Source organism: Diabrotica virgifera, chromosome 1 (genome assembly GCF_917563875.1).
Source record: "Diabrotica virgifera virgifera chromosome 1, PGI_DIABVI_V3a".
In the NCBI taxonomy this organism is placed as follows: Eukaryota; Metazoa; Arthropoda; class Insecta; order Coleoptera; family Chrysomelidae; genus Diabrotica; species Diabrotica virgifera.
In genome coordinates this window covers 38,854,617-38,875,288 of record NC_065443.1, presented here as the reverse complement: position 1 = coordinate 38,875,288, position 20,672 = coordinate 38,854,617, and the positions used below count along the sequence as shown (strand labels likewise).

Genomic DNA, 20,672 nt, shown 5'->3' with positions numbered 1-20,672 from the left:
TATTAATAGGGTCTAGAGCTTTTACCGTCTTAGAATCATTCATTTAAATAAAATGGAGTTAAAATCGAAATAACGAATTTTTGTAGTTTGGTAAAAAATGCCCTTTTCTTCAGAATAGAAAGATTAGCATCACAGATACGAAAAAATATTTTAATATAAAATTGTAGCTTATTTAATTCCCAAGAACTTGGTTTGCAAAAATTGTTTCTACGGCAAAAATTGAGTGAGCTATTGACAATTAAAACTTATAATAACATGCAAAAACCACCTTTACCAACCCTTTGAAAGTCACCTCATTTTGCGACTGAGGATTTTAAAAGGATTTAATATTAACAGCCTTATAGATCTTGTAAAAACCTACAAAATTCTTGTTTAAAAAACTTTATAAGATAAAAAATAAAAAAGTTACGGTTAAAATATCAATAGATTTTTTTGAAAAAAAAGAGACATCCATATGAAGGCATAATAATGTAAGTTAGCGGTGTTTTTAGTCATTGGCCTTATTCATACTTCTGTATTTATGTATTACTAGCTGACCCGGTGAACTTCGTTGCACCTTAGATAATGTGTCATAATTAGATAATGTGTCATAACTTTAATTCTAGATCAATCGGTCGAACGCAATTGCTAGAGATCAATAACCAAAATCAACTACTCGAAAATGAATTGCTCGATATAAAAATTGATCGAAATACAAATTGCTCGAATAAAAAAGAAAATTATATGTCCAAATATTTATTCACAATAATGCAAAATTTGTAGGTATATAAGAGAGGTACATTTAATAGGACAAATTATGTGATTTCACGGATGTTAGTACAATTTTCGCTCGTTCTTCTCGTGTGCTTAATGTCGTCTCTTGTGCTCTCGTGTTGTCCTACGGGCTCGTTTTGTTATCTCGGAAACTAATTGAGCTAGAGAGACGATTTATATACCGTTGGATAGCGAATTCATCAGGGAGTCTAAAGACCGCGTCCCACCATCAAATAATTTGATCAAACTTGACAGTTAGTGACACAAAGTGACAGTTAGTGACGTCACATCCTGAGTGTTCATTGTGGATAATAATGAAAAGTTTTAATTTCAAATAAAGTACAAACAAGTTAGACAACTCAATACAAAAAATTTTATCAAACTAGACTGATAGTGAGAGCACAGATTTTTAGAATTTCAAAAAGACTGCAATTGTGACGTCACTTTGACGTACTTCCGCAGTTTGCTCAAACTTTTTGATCAAATTATTTGATGGTGAGACGCGGCCTTCACTGACAAATTTCATAAAAAGTTTCGGAGGAGTATGGCAACAAACACTGAGAAAGAGAATTTTATATATATAGATGTTAAATATTTAAATGGCTATTAAAAAATAACGGTTGAAGATAAAAAAGTGAAAATTTAGGATTGCATGTATATTTTGGTTCTACATCGTATAAAATTAAGAAAAAAAATTGGCCAAAAAAATTTAAAAACCGTACCACTTCAGAAACCATGTTCATGCACAACAACCCGGGTTCATGCACAACAACTTTGATTAAGGTCATCATACGATCAAATGCATAGTTTGCGAGTCTATAAGGAACATACATACATACATAAATACAAACATTCATTTTTATTTATATAGATTAATAGATTTCAGAAGTTTGACTGGCTTAGAATGATTAGTTGTTAAAAAACTGGAGTGAAAAGCGAATAACGAATTTTTGTAGTCTGATAAAAAATGCCATTTTCTTCAGAATAGAAAGATTAGCATCAGAGATACGAAAAAATGTTTAAATATGCAATTGTCCTAAGAACTTGGTTTGAAAAAAATTTTTCTACTACAAAAATTAAGTGAATTGTAAATGAGTATAACATCGAAAAACATTGATTTTTTCGATATAAAACTAACACTTTCGATAGCGAATAAATCGAAAACTATTAATTTTATCAAAAAAATGTATAGATTATTTTTTGCTTAAAATCAACGTTCTTATGAACTTTTGCGGTCAAAATATAATAAAAAATTTCCAACCCCCGAGATAAGGGTGGCAACCACCCCCATGGTAAAAGCGCCTTTCGGCATCATATAGATTTTGATCCTTGGAATATCCACTACTTATTCTCAAATTTTCAAGCGAATTAATCCATTCTGTAAAAATTGCGAGGTGAAAATCTTCGGTTCCTGAACTATTATATAGGTACCTTTTTTATTTCGTTATAAGGTAAAAATCAAAGAAACGCGAAAAATGTTCAGCATTCTTATCTTTGTTTATTTCTATATTTTTAACAAATCTTAAATATTACCAATAAACGCTGCTATTATAGAAATACACAATAGATACATAATACATAGTTAAGGAAATATATTTCATTTTTATTTTTTCTTCGAAGAAATTGAAAAGCTCACATAAGGGCTCATCCATGTGTTACTGTAATTTTATTTGACCTGACTGCTGGAGGGATTAGTAATAGGTACAATAAAATAATATGAAACATTAAACTCTTTATACGTTTCTAAATTAGGAATTTTTAAATTACTTCGAAATTAATTTTAGAAATGAATTACATTTTTTACTTTAGTTGTTCCCTGTTTAGTTTCATATTTAAAGTACCGTCTGATACACTCATATACACTACCACATTCAGCCTTTCAAAATAAATGGTGCTGTGAAGGTCACTGTTGTCAATAAAATATTATATTAGTAGGAGAGCCGGCTTTAAAGTTTTAAATTTTGAATGTGAAGTCTTGAAAATGAGATCTGGTGGTGGTTAAACGAAGTCCAAGAAAAATAAATGAGAAGAGAAAACTTTATAGAGAGTGGTAAGGAATTATTGCTCACACAAATCTTCTAAATTATTGGATCACCAAGAATGAAGGAATTTTATAAAATTCTCCCGCCACAGTACAGTGCACAGATCACTTAACTCTCTTTAGGAGGAGGCATGACACAACACTTTTTTCTATGGAGGCATGATACTATAAATAAATTATAGTATCATGGGAGGAGGTAGGTGATCTGTGGTACATTGGCAGTTGCCAAACTCCTCCAAAACGTCTAAAGGTGGGAAACTATCAATATAATGTAAATTTATAGGTTTCTATTGACAACTTCCTACCTCTAATAGTAACATATCTTTTTATTTCACAACTTTTGCTTGATTTTGCCGGTTATTAGCGCACTCATCACTGTAGGTATACACAACATGTTATTTTCTAGAATATTCAGGAGAATTCTGTGCTCATTTTATCTAACACCACTTGATTGATCCCTTCTCTTACGTCACGTCTGCTGTTTTCTCGATTATTCTAGGAGTGGGAATCGTTATTTGAGGTCGGTCAAAATTAACTCTTTCCTTACAATATAGGAATATATTGACTATTGACCATATTATATGCATCCGTTCACCGCCACTGACATGCCACTGACACGCTAAAAGAGTAAATCTAAACAAATTCAAATTACGGGGTGAATTATAGTGACCACCGACTTAGCCGGTGGCATTCAATAGGCTACGTAGGCTACGTACAGCGCAGCGTGTATTGAGGACCACAGCCTAAGAGTAAGAGAAGTCCAAAGGCCAAAAATTAATATTCTACATTCCACTGTGTCATAATTTATTGATCGGACGTCTTGGATGATCGGCTCCTTAACTATTAATGTTAAGATATTTGAATCAGCGCGGCAAATCGATCTTCTATGATGAAATAAACTCTGTAAGGAAATTTAATTACCATTATAAAATTAAATCGAGAAAAAGTAAATTACAATTATTGACTCCTTTAACGAAAACCTCAAAGACTATTGGTGAGCTTCTGAATTTAGGATAATGGGAAAGGTGCTATGCTACATGGTAACGATATGACGTTGTTACATCAGCCGAATCCGTGGACTTGTTTTATTGTAATAAAATAGCGGACAGAATTTGAATTTATTCTCATTCACTTGGTGTCAGCTCATGTGGTTGTGGTGGTTAGGTCTTAGTGGCAAAGAAGGTTTCAAACGCTAGTGATCTTTTTAATTTTTTAAGTCTAACTGATTATAGAAAATAAAGTAACTGGTAAGTACCTATTTACATGGTTGCAGTTTATTTTATTGGAAATCCCGAATTTTTTCATAGCACATGGCAAAGCCAATTCTATTTTTAATACTGGTTAAAAATTGACCACTTTTTAACTGTTATGCCTGAATATTAAACTAAAACTAATATATTAGAGTAGGTATATCTGGATGTGTTTTCTCTAATTTAAAAACGTTCCCACAGAAATTTCCAATGTTTCTTCTTAAAATCTGCTAACAGTTCTCTAGATTCCCTTACTTTTATTAGTAGTCATCATCATCATCATCATCATCTGATCATCAATGGTGCTACAGCACTACTAAAGAGCCTCGACCTTCCCAAGTCATCTACACCATCCTTCCATCTCAATTTTGGCCTACTCCTATTTCTAGTCCCCACAGGTTGTGACATAAGGATTCTTCTAGGAGGGTTGTTCTACTGTGATCTTGCTAGATGTCCTGCCCATCTTAGTCTTCTTATTCTTATAAGAGATACTACGTCTTTACCACCAAATATATGTTTATATCTGTGGTATACCTCCTAGTTGTACCTCCTCCTCCAAACACCATTTTCACAGATGCCACCGAATATTCCTCTCAGGATCCTTCATTCAAATATAAGCAGGTTTTCATCTGCCTTGGAGATGATCCATGTCTCTGATCCATATGCCAGCATTGGTTGTATAAGGGTTTTTTATACTGTTATTATTTATGTAGTAGTAGCTTAATTTAATCTTGATGAGATATTTACCTAATATCTCATCTTCTTCCAATAGCTTCATCCTAATCATCCTGAATAATTTACATTATTTGTTGTATCTCTTTTGGGGCACATTTTCTTTAAATGATATAACCTTTAAATGCTTTAACCATGTTATGTAGATTCAAAGCCTTACCCAAATCATGCAATCCATTATCAATACCTATCCGTCTGGTACAACTCGTCCAAGAGATTTCTTATAGTTCAGAGTAGGTAAGTAGATATAGTCGAACCCGCTTATTGGAATAGCCTTCATTCCCAGCAAAATTATTCCTATAACTGGGATAATCTAATAACCAATCATTGGTGGTTAGTAAAAACATTTTGAGGCCTTAAATGTGTATTCCTTAAAGTGGGATATTCCTATAACCAGAATTCTAATAAGCGGGTTCAACTGTACTACCCCTTAAGGGTGGTCAGGGCCGGCCCGTCCATATAGGCGAACTAGGCGGCCGCCTAGGGCGCAAAATCCGCCTAGGGCGCAAAATTAGGGACGTAGTACTTTCTCATGTAGTAGTTGTGTAACTCGCAGAGACAGAAAAATCACTGGGTAATGAAAGGTGAAGGATATTTTATTTTAGTTGTCTTATAAAATAAGAAAACGCAAAACTATAACTTAACGTTAACATTAATTACTCGTTTTGGCAACCTCGCTGAGCGTAAGCCTACTTAGTGGCGCAGTGGTCGCGGCAACCCCACACTCTTCACTTCAGTCAAGCCAGCAGTCATAGCGTGAACAGAATAAGAGTACTAGTCTGTCATTAGGGCGCTGCGTGTTATGCATTTTCACTTTTCAGTTTAGTGTAGTAGTGCAGTGTTGTTGACTTTGTTTGTGCATTGATTGACAGTAGTAGTAGTTGTTAATTTACGATAACAAAACTGCAAAAGGAAGTTTGAATTAACAAGTAAGTAGCTTATACTCTTCATATTTATAATTTTTTTCAGTCATCATATCATATAGGCCATTGTCATATTGTTGTTGTATATAGGCCTAAATCAAATCAAAATTGAGATTGTTTAATTATCATAACTTAAAGAAAACCCCTTGTGAACACTTGCCTCTGTTTCGCCTACGATGCCGATGTGATTGATTAGGAACTGGCTGCTGAGTGCTGGTCATGCTGGCTGCTGTTCTGGGATTTGGGCGAACTGAGTGGTTGTTTAATTTATTTAATATTACACAATATGAATGTTGAATGAATTATTAGTTTTGAAATCCACCTGGACATTTCTAATTTTGCTTCCAAATATTTATCAAAACAAATTATTTTTTGTTGAAAACAGTATAACTTGACTTTTTAAGCAAGAATGACCATTGGATTTTTTTGTAAAATTTTTTAACTTCTAATTTCTATCAAATTGATTTCAAAATTAGGCCTACTTTAAATGTATTTATAAATAATATTAAAATAATAGGCTATTAATGTAATTTTATTTAAGAGAAGTCCTTGCTTCTTGGGGGTGTAATCCTAATTTCATATCTTGAGTAAAGACATTCAAAATTTTTTCATTTTTTCAAAATGAAGTTAGCTTAATCCAATCATTGTTTTCTTTCCAGATATGATGTCAGGAAAACACTCGGGCTCTTGGTTTAAGAAAAGAAGACAGGAAAGAGAGGAGTCAGCAAAAAAAGCTAAAGGGTCTTTTGAAAAATATTTAATTAAACCAAATGACACAACTCTTAGGGAGGAAAGTTATAATGAATCACCTTCCACCTCTGGAAAAACCAACCAGCTCCTACCTCAAGAATATGCTACAGAGAAAACAGATACTGAATCACCTTCTACTTCTGGGGGAATCATCCAGATCCAACCTCAAGAATGTCCTAGGAGGATAACAGCTATTGAACCGCCATCTACTTCTGCAGAAAACAACGAACGTCAACTGCAAGAATTTCAAAATAATTTCGTTGAAATGGACGTTGACGTTACAGATAATGCAGTGGAATTACTGCCGGAAAATTCAATCTCACCCAAAGTTACGCTTGATTATGCTGATCCAGCGTCTTGGGACACTCTAAATATTAATCGCCAAACTTTACGAACCATTTTAGTAGAGCATGGACCTGACCAAGTAAAAGGAAAATTTCCGAAGGGTGTGAATAACAGAAAATTTTCTGACTTTCATTATAGAAGGAGGCTTCCAAATGGTGAATATGTGTACCGAGACTATCTTCAATACTCAAAATCTACCGACAAAGTTTTCTGTTTTTGTTGTAAGGTGTTTGGCGGCATAAATGTCTCTTCTTCATTAGGCAAAAGTGGTTGTAATGACTGGCACAATATGTCGGCCCTCCTTGAAACGCACGAAACATCAAATGATCACCTTCAAAACTTTGAAAAATGGAAAACACTGAAAAAAGCACTTAAAAAAAATTTAACTGTTGACAATGTTTATGAACAAAAAATAAAACAAGAGGAAATTTACTGGCAGAAAATTCTAGAACGGCTGTTTGCTCTCGTCAAAACTCTTGGGTCCCAAAACTTGTCATTTCGCGGCACGACAGAAAAATTAGATGTTAATGACAACGGAAATTTTTTAAAATTTATTGAATATTTGGCCATGTTTGACCCAATAATGAATGAGCATCTAAGAAAAATCAAAAGTGATGTCAACAGGCACACTCATTACTTAGGGAAAAATATACAAAATGAGATGATTCAAACTTTAGCTAATGCAATAAATGCAGATATATTGTCCTCAGTACATACGGCTAAATATTTTTCTATTATTTTAGACTGCACACCAGATGTTAGTCACGTAGAGCAAATGACAATTATTATTCGATTTGTTGAACTACCAAAGTCATCTCTGGCATCCTCAACAGAAGTATCTAGTTATCATCAAGTACTTGTAAAAGAACACTTTTTGGGATTTGTGCCTCTCACTGAAAGTACCAGTGGTGAGTATATGACGGAAGTAGTTTTAGAAAAGTTAAAAGAGATTTCTTTGCCTGTAGAGAATATTCGTGGGCAAGGTTATGACAACGGAAGCAACATGAGAGGAAAAGAAAGTGGAGTTCAAAAGAGAATTTTAGATGTCAACCCACGTGCATTTTATGTTCCATGCTGCTCACACACTTTGAACCTTGTTGTGAACGATGCAGCTTCGTGCTGTGTAGAGGTTACTACTTTTTTCGATGTGGTTCAACGAACATATGTGTTTTTTTCGGCATCAACTCGACGATGGGATGTTTTGCGCCGTCATGTTCCAGCTTTGACATTAAAACCCTTAAGTGATACAAGATGGTCCAGTCGAATTGATGCACTAACGCCTCTGCGGTACCACTTGTCTCATGTGTGTGATGCTTTGGAGGAGATTTCTGAGGACACTTCTCTAAAAGGATCAAGTGGCAGTATTGCGAAGGTAGAAGCACTTGGATTACTTAAACACCTCTCAGACTTCAAGTTTATTGTTGCCCTTGTTACATGGCACAATATTTTATTTCAGGTAAACCTAACCAGTAAGATACTACAAGAAAAGGATTTGAGTCTCCAGAAAGCAGTTAGTCACCTGAAAAAAACCGAAGAGTTTTTGGTTACAGCCAGAAGTGATGTACAGTTTCAGAGAGTTCTGGTTGATGCTAAGGAAGTAGCAGAAGAAGTTGGAATAGAACCAATTTTTGAGAGGGAGAAGGTCCGAATAAGAAAAAAGAAGAAAATGTTTGATTATGAATCAACAGATGAATCAGCAAATGTTGCCAGTGACCCGTCAGAAAGTTTCAAGATTCAATTTTATTTTGCTCTTTTAGACACGGCTGCTAATGCGGTAAAAGAAAGATTTTCCCAGTTAAATACAGTATCTGGTGTCTTTGGATTTTTATACAACATTACTGATCTTAAAAACAAGACTACATCTGAGGTTAAGTCGATGTGCAACAACTTAGAAAAATCATTAGGAATTCAAAAAGATGGACGTTTAATTGAATCTGATATTGATGCTGTAGGACTGTGTTCTGAATTGAAAGCAATTTCTCATCATCTCATCGACTCTATATCAAGCCCTGAAGAAGTCCTAAACTACATTTACCAACACAACCTTGAGAATGGATTTCCTAACATATGTGTAGCACTTCGTATTTTGCTTACGATGCCACTTTCTGTAGCTAGTGCAGAACGGAGTTTTTCCAAACTTAAATTAATTAAAACCTATCTCCGCAGTACAATGTGCCAGGAGAGACTTGTAGGTCTGGCGACAATATCTATTGAAAGTGAGAGAGCAAGACAAGTAGACTTAAAAGTTCTCATTCAAGAATTTGCTAAGCAGAAAGCAAGAAAAGTGCCCTTAGGACTTTAGTTTTTAGCCAAGAAATACTGTTAATTTCTAATCTGTATTTAAAAGTGACTTTCAGTCCGAAGTTAATAGAACAGTAATCCAATAGCAAACAATATTGCAATATGTTAGTCAGTGTATTGTTTAAGACAGTGTTATAAAAGATTTGTAGACTAACTTTGAGTCTCCGTTTTTTATGATGAAAATTATATGTACAGAATTCAACTTTGACCCATTAAACCCATATGCCTTTGGTTAAAGTACGTCTTATGTAATTACATTTGCTTTTTATGAAATTAAAGTTTGTGTTATGTAAAATAGCAGTTATTTTATTTATATATCCCAGTCATTAATCAAAGGTTTATTAAATTAAATTAAATTATTAACATAACACAGAGTTGAAATACCGTGTCCCGGTAAAGTGCTAGTTGAACTTTTTCAACTGTAATGAGGGCGCAAAATTTGTTTTCGCCTAGGGCGCCGCAAACCCTAGGGCCGGCCCTGAGGGTGGTTAAATGTTTTCATTATTTCTTTAAATACGAAACATATTTATCATTACTACTGTACTTCCCTACAACTTTTATTTATTAGTTTTATACAGGCAGTACATTTTCTGTCAATTACAACACAACTCAATAATATGTTTGTTGGAGGAGCCTGTAGGTGACTTTTAGTCCACGACAACACATGGGCACTTTAATTCCATATTATATTTATCTAATGTACTATCGTTTATTGATAAATATACCAGTATATTAATAATTAATGATATTAATTAATAGTAAATATACCTTATATATTTGTACATCAACGGTATTATTTATATTATTTTAAAGTGTGCATCTCCACTTGTCGTGGAACAGTCAGAGACTGTCTCCGCGAACATTGTTATTATCTCTCTTAATCCTCTCACTCCAGTGGACAGGTGAGGCCTGTCATATTATGGAAATATGTTATCCGATATAGGGCTGTAATACATTATACCTTTTAGCAAAGAAGTTAAATAATATACCTATAATACTCTTGTTTCTATTAAGAAACTTATATTCCTAAATTCAGTTCAAGATGTTTTCCTAATTTGTGTGAAGTTAGTAATATCTTGTTTCACCTGTTCTAGTTTGCTGATTTCATAAAATGTTCTTACTTTTCATATTCTAAACATTTCTTAACATTTAATATCTCTGGTGTCAGTTATTGCAAATATTATTTTTTGTCTGCTTCCTTTTTCCTTTTATTTTCAATCATTTTCTTTACCAAATCCATATTATTTTGGTTATCACTGTACATTCTATTATTATTCATTATGTATCAGTTTTTTGGAGGATTACTCCTTAAAATATTTTTCAGTTGGTTACTGCCTCTACTCTCTTTTGCCACTTCACAACCTATTATCAATATGTGAAACTGTACTTTAACATTTTTTACTTTTCTTAATTCTGTTTTTGTCCTATTTTCCCCATACTTATAGATATCTAATTCCTGTATTGTTAAATCAGGTTGCTCTGATTGGGCATTCCAATATGTCAAAAATTATTCAAAATGACGGCTGTGGTTAAAGAATGGAACAGATGGTCATGTTTATTTGTCCCTTGAAAATACCGTAGTCGTTGTCAGGCCACATGCACCTACTCAGTAGGTGCACAAAATCCTATGCTAAAACGTTACAGGGCAGTACCCTTCTATTAACGTCTATATTCTTTGGTTGTGTTTTAAAAGTTGTGAGAACAGAGACAAAAGTGAGTTTATAGTTGTACTGACTTTTTAAATAGTATTTTATTTTTGTTAAATTAATCAAGAAAGTTTAAAGAATAATAAAAATAAATGTAATATAAATTACATGAAAAAAAAAAAAAGAATGTTTGTGTACTTTGTACGCATGTAAGCAGTTCTATTTCTATTAAAATTAAAATTAAACATTTGTGTAGAAAATCTGACATTTGTTAGCAAGACATTTGTTGTTTGACGATTCCTCAAGGGAAAAGCAATTACGTCGAGGCTAGACTTCATAAAAAATGACGTATTTATGTTATTTTTAATTTCTGGTATTATTTTAAGTATTAAAATTAGTTTAATATTTAAATAGAAATACAATTAAAATATTTAAAATATATGTATTTCGTTGACATCATAATAATAGAAGTATAAATTCTTACGTGCGTACAAAGTACACACACTCTTTTTTTTATATAACATATAGAGTGAGAGAGGCTGAAACATCAATTTATTTACGGGAAGAATGCTATTAGGATTTTTTGGATATTTAATTTTATTTCTATCACTCTTTCTTTCTAATTAAACATTTTTTCCTTCAATTATTGTTTGTTTTTTATTTTGTGTTAATTCATTATAAATTTTATTTTTATTTGTGAAATATTACCATATCTGTTTTAAAAATTAAACCATTGCTTATCTTTCGGCAAGTTTGACCTTTTATCAATAGAGATTTTAGTAATCTTAATTTTGCCGATGTGAGAAATACATAATTAATGTTTTTTTTTAATAAAAAATAGTGCATATAATTCATACATAGATACATCATTAATTTATTATACAGAGTGAGTTTTATGTACAGAAACACTTAGTTATCTCGGAAACGGCTTGCACGATTTTTATAGGTTTTGGTGGGTAGGGGCGATATTATAGTGATAATTACATTGTTGTCAGATCTTCCGTTTTTCTGGAAATCTAATGAACTTTCTTATTTCAAATGGAAAACCCTGTATATTTTTCGCGTTTTGAAGTCCTTAAGAAATGCTGATTATTTTTGATGTTATATTCCCTTTACCGAAAAACCATAGTTTCGGAGTTATTGCTAGATTTATTTAAAAAAAAATTTAAACAAATTATAAAAATCAATTTTTTCGGCCCGTGTGGACATTATTTTACGTTCTTTGGATCATTGGGAACAAAAAAGTTCGTAATTTTTCTGCAAAGTTAATCGTTTTCGAGTTACAAACAATTTAAAACTGAAAAAAATCGAATAATGACGATTTTAAAGGTTCAAAAACACAAATAAAAAATATTATTTTTGAAACTGCGGAGTACCCAAATTCAAGCTAAACCCTTCTTCTAGGGGCTCGCTATAAAATTTTTTGGCACGTTTTATTCTAAAACATTGCTTTTTAATAATTGTTAATGAAGCCCATATGAGAGGACGGGCGATCTGGCTGCATAAATAACTAAAAAAACAATATTTTAGAATGAAACAAGCTCAAATATTGGTAACTGATAAAATAAGGCTTGAACTTGAATTTGTTTACTTCGTATTTTCAAAAATAATATTTTTGATTTGTGTTTTTGAACCTTGAAAATCGTCATTATTCGATTTTTTTCAGTTTTAAATTGTTTATAACTTGAAAACGATTAACTTTAGAGAAAAATTACAAAAAAATTTTTGGTAAGTAATGTAATGGTCCAAAGAACGTAAAATAATGTCTACCCGGGCCAAAGAATTTATTTTTATAATTTGTTAAATTTTTTTTTAAATAAATGTAGCAATAACTCCGAAATTATGGCCTTTAGGTATAATGAATCTTCTTCTTTTTCTTCAGGTGCCATCTCCGCTACGGAGGTTGGCAATCATCATAGCTATTTTAATTTTGTGAAGCAATATAATGAATATAACATCAAAAATAATCAGTATTTCTTAAGGTCTTCAAACCTCAAAAAATATACAGGGTGTTCCATTTGAAATAAGAAAGTTAATTAGATTTTCAGAAAAACAGATGATCTGACAAGAATGTAATTATCACTATAATATCGGCCGCATTAGAAAACCCCTACCCACCAAAATCTATAAAAATCGTGCAAGCCGTTTTGGAGATAATTGAGGGTTTCCATACATAAAACTCACTCTGTATTGTTTGGTATAGTGAGTGGGTGAAACTTCCACATGGTAGGTGGAGTGTTGGTGTGTGAGTTGAATCTTTATGGTATTATAGAATCTTATTTTCTGGCATAGGTATGTATGCATACACATATGTATAATTTTTGTCTTCTGTAAGGAATTTTCCCAACTTTTTGTTTAAAGATTTTATGCTAACTTCTCTTCTTCTTCGTCTTCCTAAATAAGGCAAGACGGGCGAGACACTTCTTTTCTTCTTCTACTATGTCATGAAACGTTTGTATCAAACATTTTTTATTAACATATTTACTTTCATACCTCAGTGGTGACAATTGACCATGTGCCACCAGTTAAAAAAACTGTTGATACATCCTGTTCAACTTTTGACACTACTATTACCTGCAAAGATCATGATTGTAATGCAGCAATAGAGGCATCAAAACGAGCACAAGATAAGGCAGAACAATGGTTTGCAGCAAATATGTTGCTTCTAAAAACAAGAATGTTCATTTTTTCAACAAGACAGCTTCCTTCTGGAGATGCAGACAAACAAATAAAATTTTTGGGGGTTTATTTGGATGCAGGACTATGTTGGAAAGCTCATACAAGGTCCCTTGTTGCTAAGTTAGGATCTGCAACTTTTCTGATTAGAAGAATTTCTGAATGTGTATTTCAATTCACTTTACAACATGCCTATTTTGCACTGTGTCATTAACACATCAGCTTTGCAAGTTTGCTATTGGGTCAAAGTGCTGGAGCCAAAGATGTCTTTGGTATTCAGGGAAGAATATTAAGGATAATTGCTGGCCTGTCCTATCAGAAAGAATGTCGGCAATCATTTGATGCACTGCATATACTAACTCTACCATAGCTATTTATTCTAGAGAGTATTGTTCATGTGAAACAAAATATAGATTGTCATCAAAGACATGAGGATGTACACCAATATGAAACCAGGAATAAGCATGCCTTAGTACTGCCCTTCACCAGGCTCCAAAGAAGTAGAGACTCTTATGGAGTTTGGTCCATCTTTGTCTTACGATATAAAGTTTTATTCCAAATTTGTCTTGCCTTGCCTTTTATATATTGGCGAAATTTTAACCCCTTCTTCTAGTCCAGGAACCGAAGCTTATCCCCTCGCAATTTTTACAGAATGGATCGATTTGCTTGAAAATTTGAGAGTAAGTAGCGGCTAGTCCAAGGATCAAAATCTATATGATGCCGAAAGGCGCTTTTACCATGGGGGTGGTTGCCACCTCATCTCGGGGGTGGAAATTTTTTATTATATTTTGACGGCAAAAGTTGATAAAAACATTCATTCTAAGCAAAAAATATTCTATACATTTTTTAGATAAAATTAATAGTTTTCGATTTATTCGCTATCGAAAGTGTTAGTTTTATATCGAAAAATCAATGTTTTTCGATATACTCATTTACGATTCACTCAATTTTTGCCGTAGAAAAAATTTTTTCAAACCAAATTCTGGGGAATTAAATAACCTACAATTTCATAATTGAAACATTTTATCGTATCTCTGATGCTGATCTTTCTATTCTCAAGAAAATGGCATTTTTTACCAAACTACAAAAATTCGTTATTCGCTTTTAACTCCAGTTTTTTTAAAAACTAATCATTTTAAGCCAGTCAAACTCCTAGAATCTATTAATAATACATAAATAAAGAAGAATGAATAAGGCCAATAACTAAAAACACCTCTAACTTACACTATTATGCTTTAAATTGATTTCTCCTTTTTTTTTCAAAAAAAATATATTGATTTTTTAACCGTAACTTTTTTATTTTTTATCTTAGAAAGTTTGGTAAAAAAGAATTTTGTAGGTTTTTACAAGATCTATAAGGCTATTAATACTAAATCTTTTTAAAATCCTCAGTCGCAAAAAGAGGCGACTTTGAAAGGGTTGGTAAAGGTGGTTTTGCATGTTATTACAAGTTTTAATTGTCAATATAGCTCACTCAATTTTTGCATACCAGGTTCTTGGGAATTAAATAAGCTATAATTTCCCATTTAAACATTTTTTTCGTATCTCTGATGCTAATCTTTCTATTCTGAAGAAAAGGCCACTTTTTTCTAAACTACAAAAATTCGTTATTCGCTTTTAACTCAATTTTTTTAAAAACTAATCATTCTAAGCCGGTTAAACTTCTAGAATCTATTAATAATACATAAATAAAGAAGACCAAATAAGGTCAATGACTAATTTTAATTAGGGTTGTGATTAAAGAGTTGCTTCCGATCACTTTTTCACTGAAAAAAAAAAATAGAGACATTCTTTTCATTATAAGTCATTTAATTTTTGAGCTAGATCTTTTTTTTTATTTCTGGAGATAGATATTTTTAAATACTTTAAATTAGTTTGAACAAGTTATCCTCGAAGAATGCTTAGTTTTCCCGTCTTTTGACTTTTAAACTACAATATTTAGCATTTGACGAAGAAGAGCTAATATAATAAAGTATAGCACGATTACTATTGGTCTTAAAGAAAATAAAAAAGAAACGGTTTTGTTTATTTTTTTTAAAAGGTACATTTTTGTTACGTAAAGTTGTTTTGATAAAACGAAAACTTTTGGAGTTATTAGCAGAAAACTTATTAAAACATTGATTTTTTCGATATAAAACTAACACTTTCGATAGCGGATAAATCGAAAACTATTAATTTTATCAAAAAAATGTATAGAACGTTTTTTGCTTAGAATGAATGTCTTTACCAAATTTTGCGGTCAAAATATAATAAAAAAAAGAATGTGTGTGTACTTTGTACGCACATAAGAAGTTATACTTCTATTACATATTATGTGATTTTATCGAAATTGATATAATGTACTTTAAACAGTTCATTTATATTTTATTTAAATATTAAACTAATTTTAATACTTACTACTTTCCAAAAATTTTTATTAAGACAATACCAAAAATTTTAAAAAATAAAAGAATAAAACGCACACAAACACATTGAAAAATGCCACAAAGAAAAAATGATTTCTGAACGATAATAATTGTTGGCAAAAATTTTAAATACGCATTTTCCGAAAAAAAAAAATTATATAATAAATATACTTACAATCATAAAATGCATAAAAAAATAAAAACTTGCATCGGGATTCGAACCCGCGAATTTGGGGACGCTTTGATTCGTAATCGAAGCCTAGACTCACTCATCCAATTACTCATTATTTGTCATGTGGAAAAATAGGGCAACTGAACGTTTTACTGTTTGACAGTTATTCTGAATTTAAATCAAATTATGTAGTTTGATTTTTGTGGAAGAAAATATTAAAATGTAACAAAACAGTAAGAAAACAATATATTAGATGAAGATTGGTAGAAATTTTGTTGGTAATCAAATTAAGCATGTAAATCAAAACATTACATACCTACTAGATAAATAAATCTACGCCAAAAAATCATAATTTAAAAATAAAAATCGGACCTAATTTCGGATTTCTCTCTAAAATCCCCATTCTTGAGAAAATAAATTTATTCCAACCTAATCCAAATATATAATTACAATATGATTATAATAAAAACTACTTACCAAATTAGAATGAGTTTTCCTTGTCCAAAATAGTCCAAAAGTCCAAAAATATATATGAAAACTATTTAAAAAGGCAGTATAACTATTAACTAACTTTTGTTTGTTGTTTCTTTTCACACAAATTTCAAAACGCAACAACCATAAATAATCAAACCACAGCTTTGCCACAGCCGACATATTGAATAATTTTTGACATGTCATTTGAACATCCAATCAGAACAAAGTTATAATGCGCATGCGCCCGGATCGTAGGTTTTAACATATAAAAATTCACCCTCATATCGCGCGTAACGAAGTATAACTTCAAAAATTTTCACCCACGAGATGGGGTGGCAACCACCCCCATGGTAAAACCGCCTTTCGGACTCATATAGATTTTGATCCTTGGACTATCTACTACTTATTCTCAAATTTTCAAGCAAATCGATCCATTCTGTAAAAATTGCGAGGTTTTGTCCTATTTTAAGCTTCATTACTTGGACTCTTTAAAAACCATCGATTTGTCGAGATACAGTCTATAGTAGGATATATATATATATTTCTGGTATTTTATTGTTCTAATAATTTATCAAATGCATAATTTTCCCATTTGAGTTCGTGGTTCTCGGCTCTCTTTAAATAATTGTTAACTTTCTAAAATTAGTAAGAACCGATTGCGGCTCATAAAAAACGAAAAACATCGTAGATTAAAGAGGTGTTTCTTTTTCCATCAGTATTCGTTTGTTTTGTTCAGTCTAATTTCCGCCATAAATAAGAGTAAACTGAAAACATTTCATGTCCTTTCCAGTCATATCAAACCTAGCGTTAACTCTCGGTTTATCTCCTGTACAAGTACAAGATTAGATCGATTACAGGATTATTTGCCTTTGTAAATAATGTATCAAAATACCAGCTGTTGCTATGGGATTAAAATAACCTAATATTTACAAGTAAACCTGTCGTTTTCGTAAAAAAAGACTTTGACTTGGAACCTCGGTATAACTCCAACCGTTATTTTGTGGACTATTCGCCAGGGCTGTGGGAATCATGTTGTAATTATTCGCTTAAATATTTTGCTCACTCTGCTTTAAATAACTTTGTTCAAAACATGGCCTATTCGTGATGATAACTACTGGTCCTGAAAATGATAATCTTAATTGTAATGCGAAAAAACCTGTTCCTTTTGCAATGTAACTTCAAAAATATTTAGTCATCATTATCATCAATGGCATTATAAATCTTCGAGAGTCTTTGCCGCGTTTACTATTGCCTTCCATGTTTGTCGGTCCTGTGCCACTATTTCCCATTGTCTCACTTTCATTTTCTGCAGATCTTCTCTGACTGCATCTTTTCACCTTTTTCTAGCCGTCCTACAGACCTTCTCCCATCTGGCCTCTTCCCGAACAGCTACGTCTGGTTTGATTTTTGGAGACATTTGTGCATGACATATTCTTTGGCCAGGTTAAACAACAATGGGGACAACGGATCTCCCTATCTAAGTCCAGATATAAATATAAACTAGAGTTTCACGATATTCGATAAAAATATCGATATTGTATTGATATCGTATCGAAAACCTATACGATACCGATACAATACATACCTTAGCAATATTAATGTCGATACGATACTCATTATCTGAAATCAATACAATACTCTTGTATTGTCGATACGCTTGCCTCGTTATTATTAAAAATATCGATATCGAGAAAAAAAAAATAAAACGCCACAGTTGTTTGATTATATTTTGTGGAATAGGTATTTAGATCATAATTATTTATTACATAAAAGTATACGTCATCTGCAATCCAAGCATCAGCTGTTATAATATTTTACACTTGAGTGCATGAACTTTTTGAGAGTGAGTAAATGTCTGTTATGATGACACTGTTTATATCATGTGGCATTTGTGGCAATATTATGGAAGTAAGTGATGATGACTCAAAAATAATTTTTAACAAATACTGAATTATTCCGAATCTCCGAGGATTTCCCTATATTTTCAAAAGTAGTTTTTAAACAATACAGAATTAATAAGTATTTGTCGACTTTCAAAGAAGCATTCAGCCATATTCAATCTTTATAAGAATATAGTATAAGTTATAAGCAATATTCGTAATATTTTTAGAATAATGTCCATTTGCCAAGCATGCAAAAGTGGGCATAAAGGGCCTACACAGCTCAGATGTATAATCCTTTTTATGTCGATATTTTATCGAGTATTGTATCGATATCGTATCGAAATCAATATCAATACGATATTTTTATAAGAAAGTATTGCCGATATCGACACTCGATACGATACTTCATTGGCATAACCAATACAATACTCAATACTTAAAAAGTATCGATATTGTATCGTATCGTGAAGCTCTAGAATTTACGCAGAAAGCATTTGATATTTTTCTCCCTATTCTAACTTGTGCAAAGGAGTTATTTACACAAATTTGCATTACCGCAATTAGTTTCTTTGGTACGCCCAGCTCGACTACGTGCTAATTATATTCCCAATACTTTTCAAGCATTTGTCTAATTGTAAATATTTGATCAACAGTCGATCTTCCAGGTCTGAAATCACAGCACACATTTGTGTCGATTGCATTCACGGGAAAACTTTTAGAGAACTATTCGGCAGCAAATATTTCTTGGGGATTTTTTTGTGGAGATATTTTGTCCAAAAAAAATTGTGGGGATTATTTGTCCGGGGATTATTTATCCGGGGATTATTTGTGGGGATTTTTTGTTCAGGGATAATTTGTGGGGATTTTTTGTCCGGGATTATTTGTCTGGGGATTATTTGCCCTAGCTTCAAGGCAAAATGCTAATTAGGCTGCGAATTTATATCATTCATTATATGTGTAAAGATTCACTGATGATGGTGTGATAGGACCAAAAACGTTTTGATTCAACTCATCCTTTTGGATAATTTTTTCATTTAAATATTCTTATAACATAAAAAAAGTTTTATACCTACTTCCTTTTTATTTTAATGATATATCTGTTCTTTATTTTTTATTTTTCTATTTTATTTAGTTTTGCTAACTTTTTTTCAGAGCTAAACAAACATGTGTGGAATTTGGGCTGTTTTTGGACTCACTTCTAACATACATTCCCATTGCGCTTCAACTTTTTGCCAAATTGGTCATAGAGGTCCAGATGCATGGAGAGTTGAGTATGACAACAAACTTAAGGTAAGTTTGCTCTAAATTGATTCAGAATCTCACTGTAGATGATGATAATTTTTGTTAGGGCCGTCTTAAGCATACACGGCGCCGGGGTGCAAGAGTCATCTTTGCGCCCCCTTTTGTCAGAAGATTTTAGGTATAGGTTGTAGGAACGCTAAAATTAAAACTAATTATGTTTGCTTTCTTAACGCGCTAGTTTTTTTTTTGTAAATTTAAACATTGTGTTTTTTTTATCTTTATCGCTTCATCCAGTACCACTGAGAATAGCAGTGGACTCAGCACGCATCCCTGTTTGACGCCTTGACTTGTAGAAAATTCTCTGGATTCCTCGTTATTGGTTCTTACTGTATTTGTATTATTTTTGTACATATCCTTTATTACTTCTATTATGTGTCTGTCGACTCCCCTTTCTGTTAGTGTCTTCCAAACGTCCTTTCTTCGGATTCTGTCAAACGCCTTTTCCAGGTCAATGAAGCACATATGTATCTCTCTATTTTTCTTGATTACCTTCTCACTTACTTGTCTTAATGTGAATATTAGGTCTTGCGTGCTTCTGTCCTTCCTGAATCCACACTGTGTGTCTTCCATAGTTGTTTCTATTTGTGTTTTTATTCTTGTCTCTAGTATTCTTGCTAATACCTTCCCAGGGATACTTGATATGGTGATACCTCGGTAATTATTACAGTTTCTCTTGTCTCCCTTTTTGTGTATTGGTAATATAATGTCTTTCTTCCAGTCCTTTGGTAATTCTGCTCTATTTATGATATCATTCATTAGTTCTTTCATGCTATCCATTCCCTCTGTCCCCATGAATTTTATCATTTCCGGGGTGATATGATCCTTGCCTGGTGCTTTGCCCAGTTTTACTCTTTCTATTGCTTTCTCTAATTCCTCTCTTGTTATGGATTCCACTTGTTGTTCTTCATTCCTTTCTTGTATCTCCCCTATGTTGTCCTTGTCTACATGAGTTAGCTCTTTGAAATGTTCTCTCCATCTTTCCATTATTTGTTTTTCTTCTGTTAGTACGTTTCCATTCT

The 20,672-nt window shown here is 32.4% G+C and overlaps 1 protein-coding gene across 1 annotated transcript in view; it reads left to right on the top strand.

The window, feature by feature from the left end:
* The first annotated feature begins 3,753 nt into the window (after positions 1-3,753).
* Positions 3,754-20,672, top strand: part of LOC114335939 (asparagine synthetase [glutamine-hydrolyzing]) — an 80,057-nt gene continuing 63,138 nt past the window's right edge. Inside the window, exons 1-2 of the mRNA XM_028286233.2 lie at positions 3,754-4,041; positions 19,504-19,641. Coding sequence (XP_028142034.2) covers positions 19,516-19,641 — 126 coding nt within the window. The 5' untranslated portion in view covers positions 3,754-4,041; positions 19,504-19,515. The remainder of the gene's footprint in view (positions 4,042-19,503; positions 19,642-20,672) is intronic.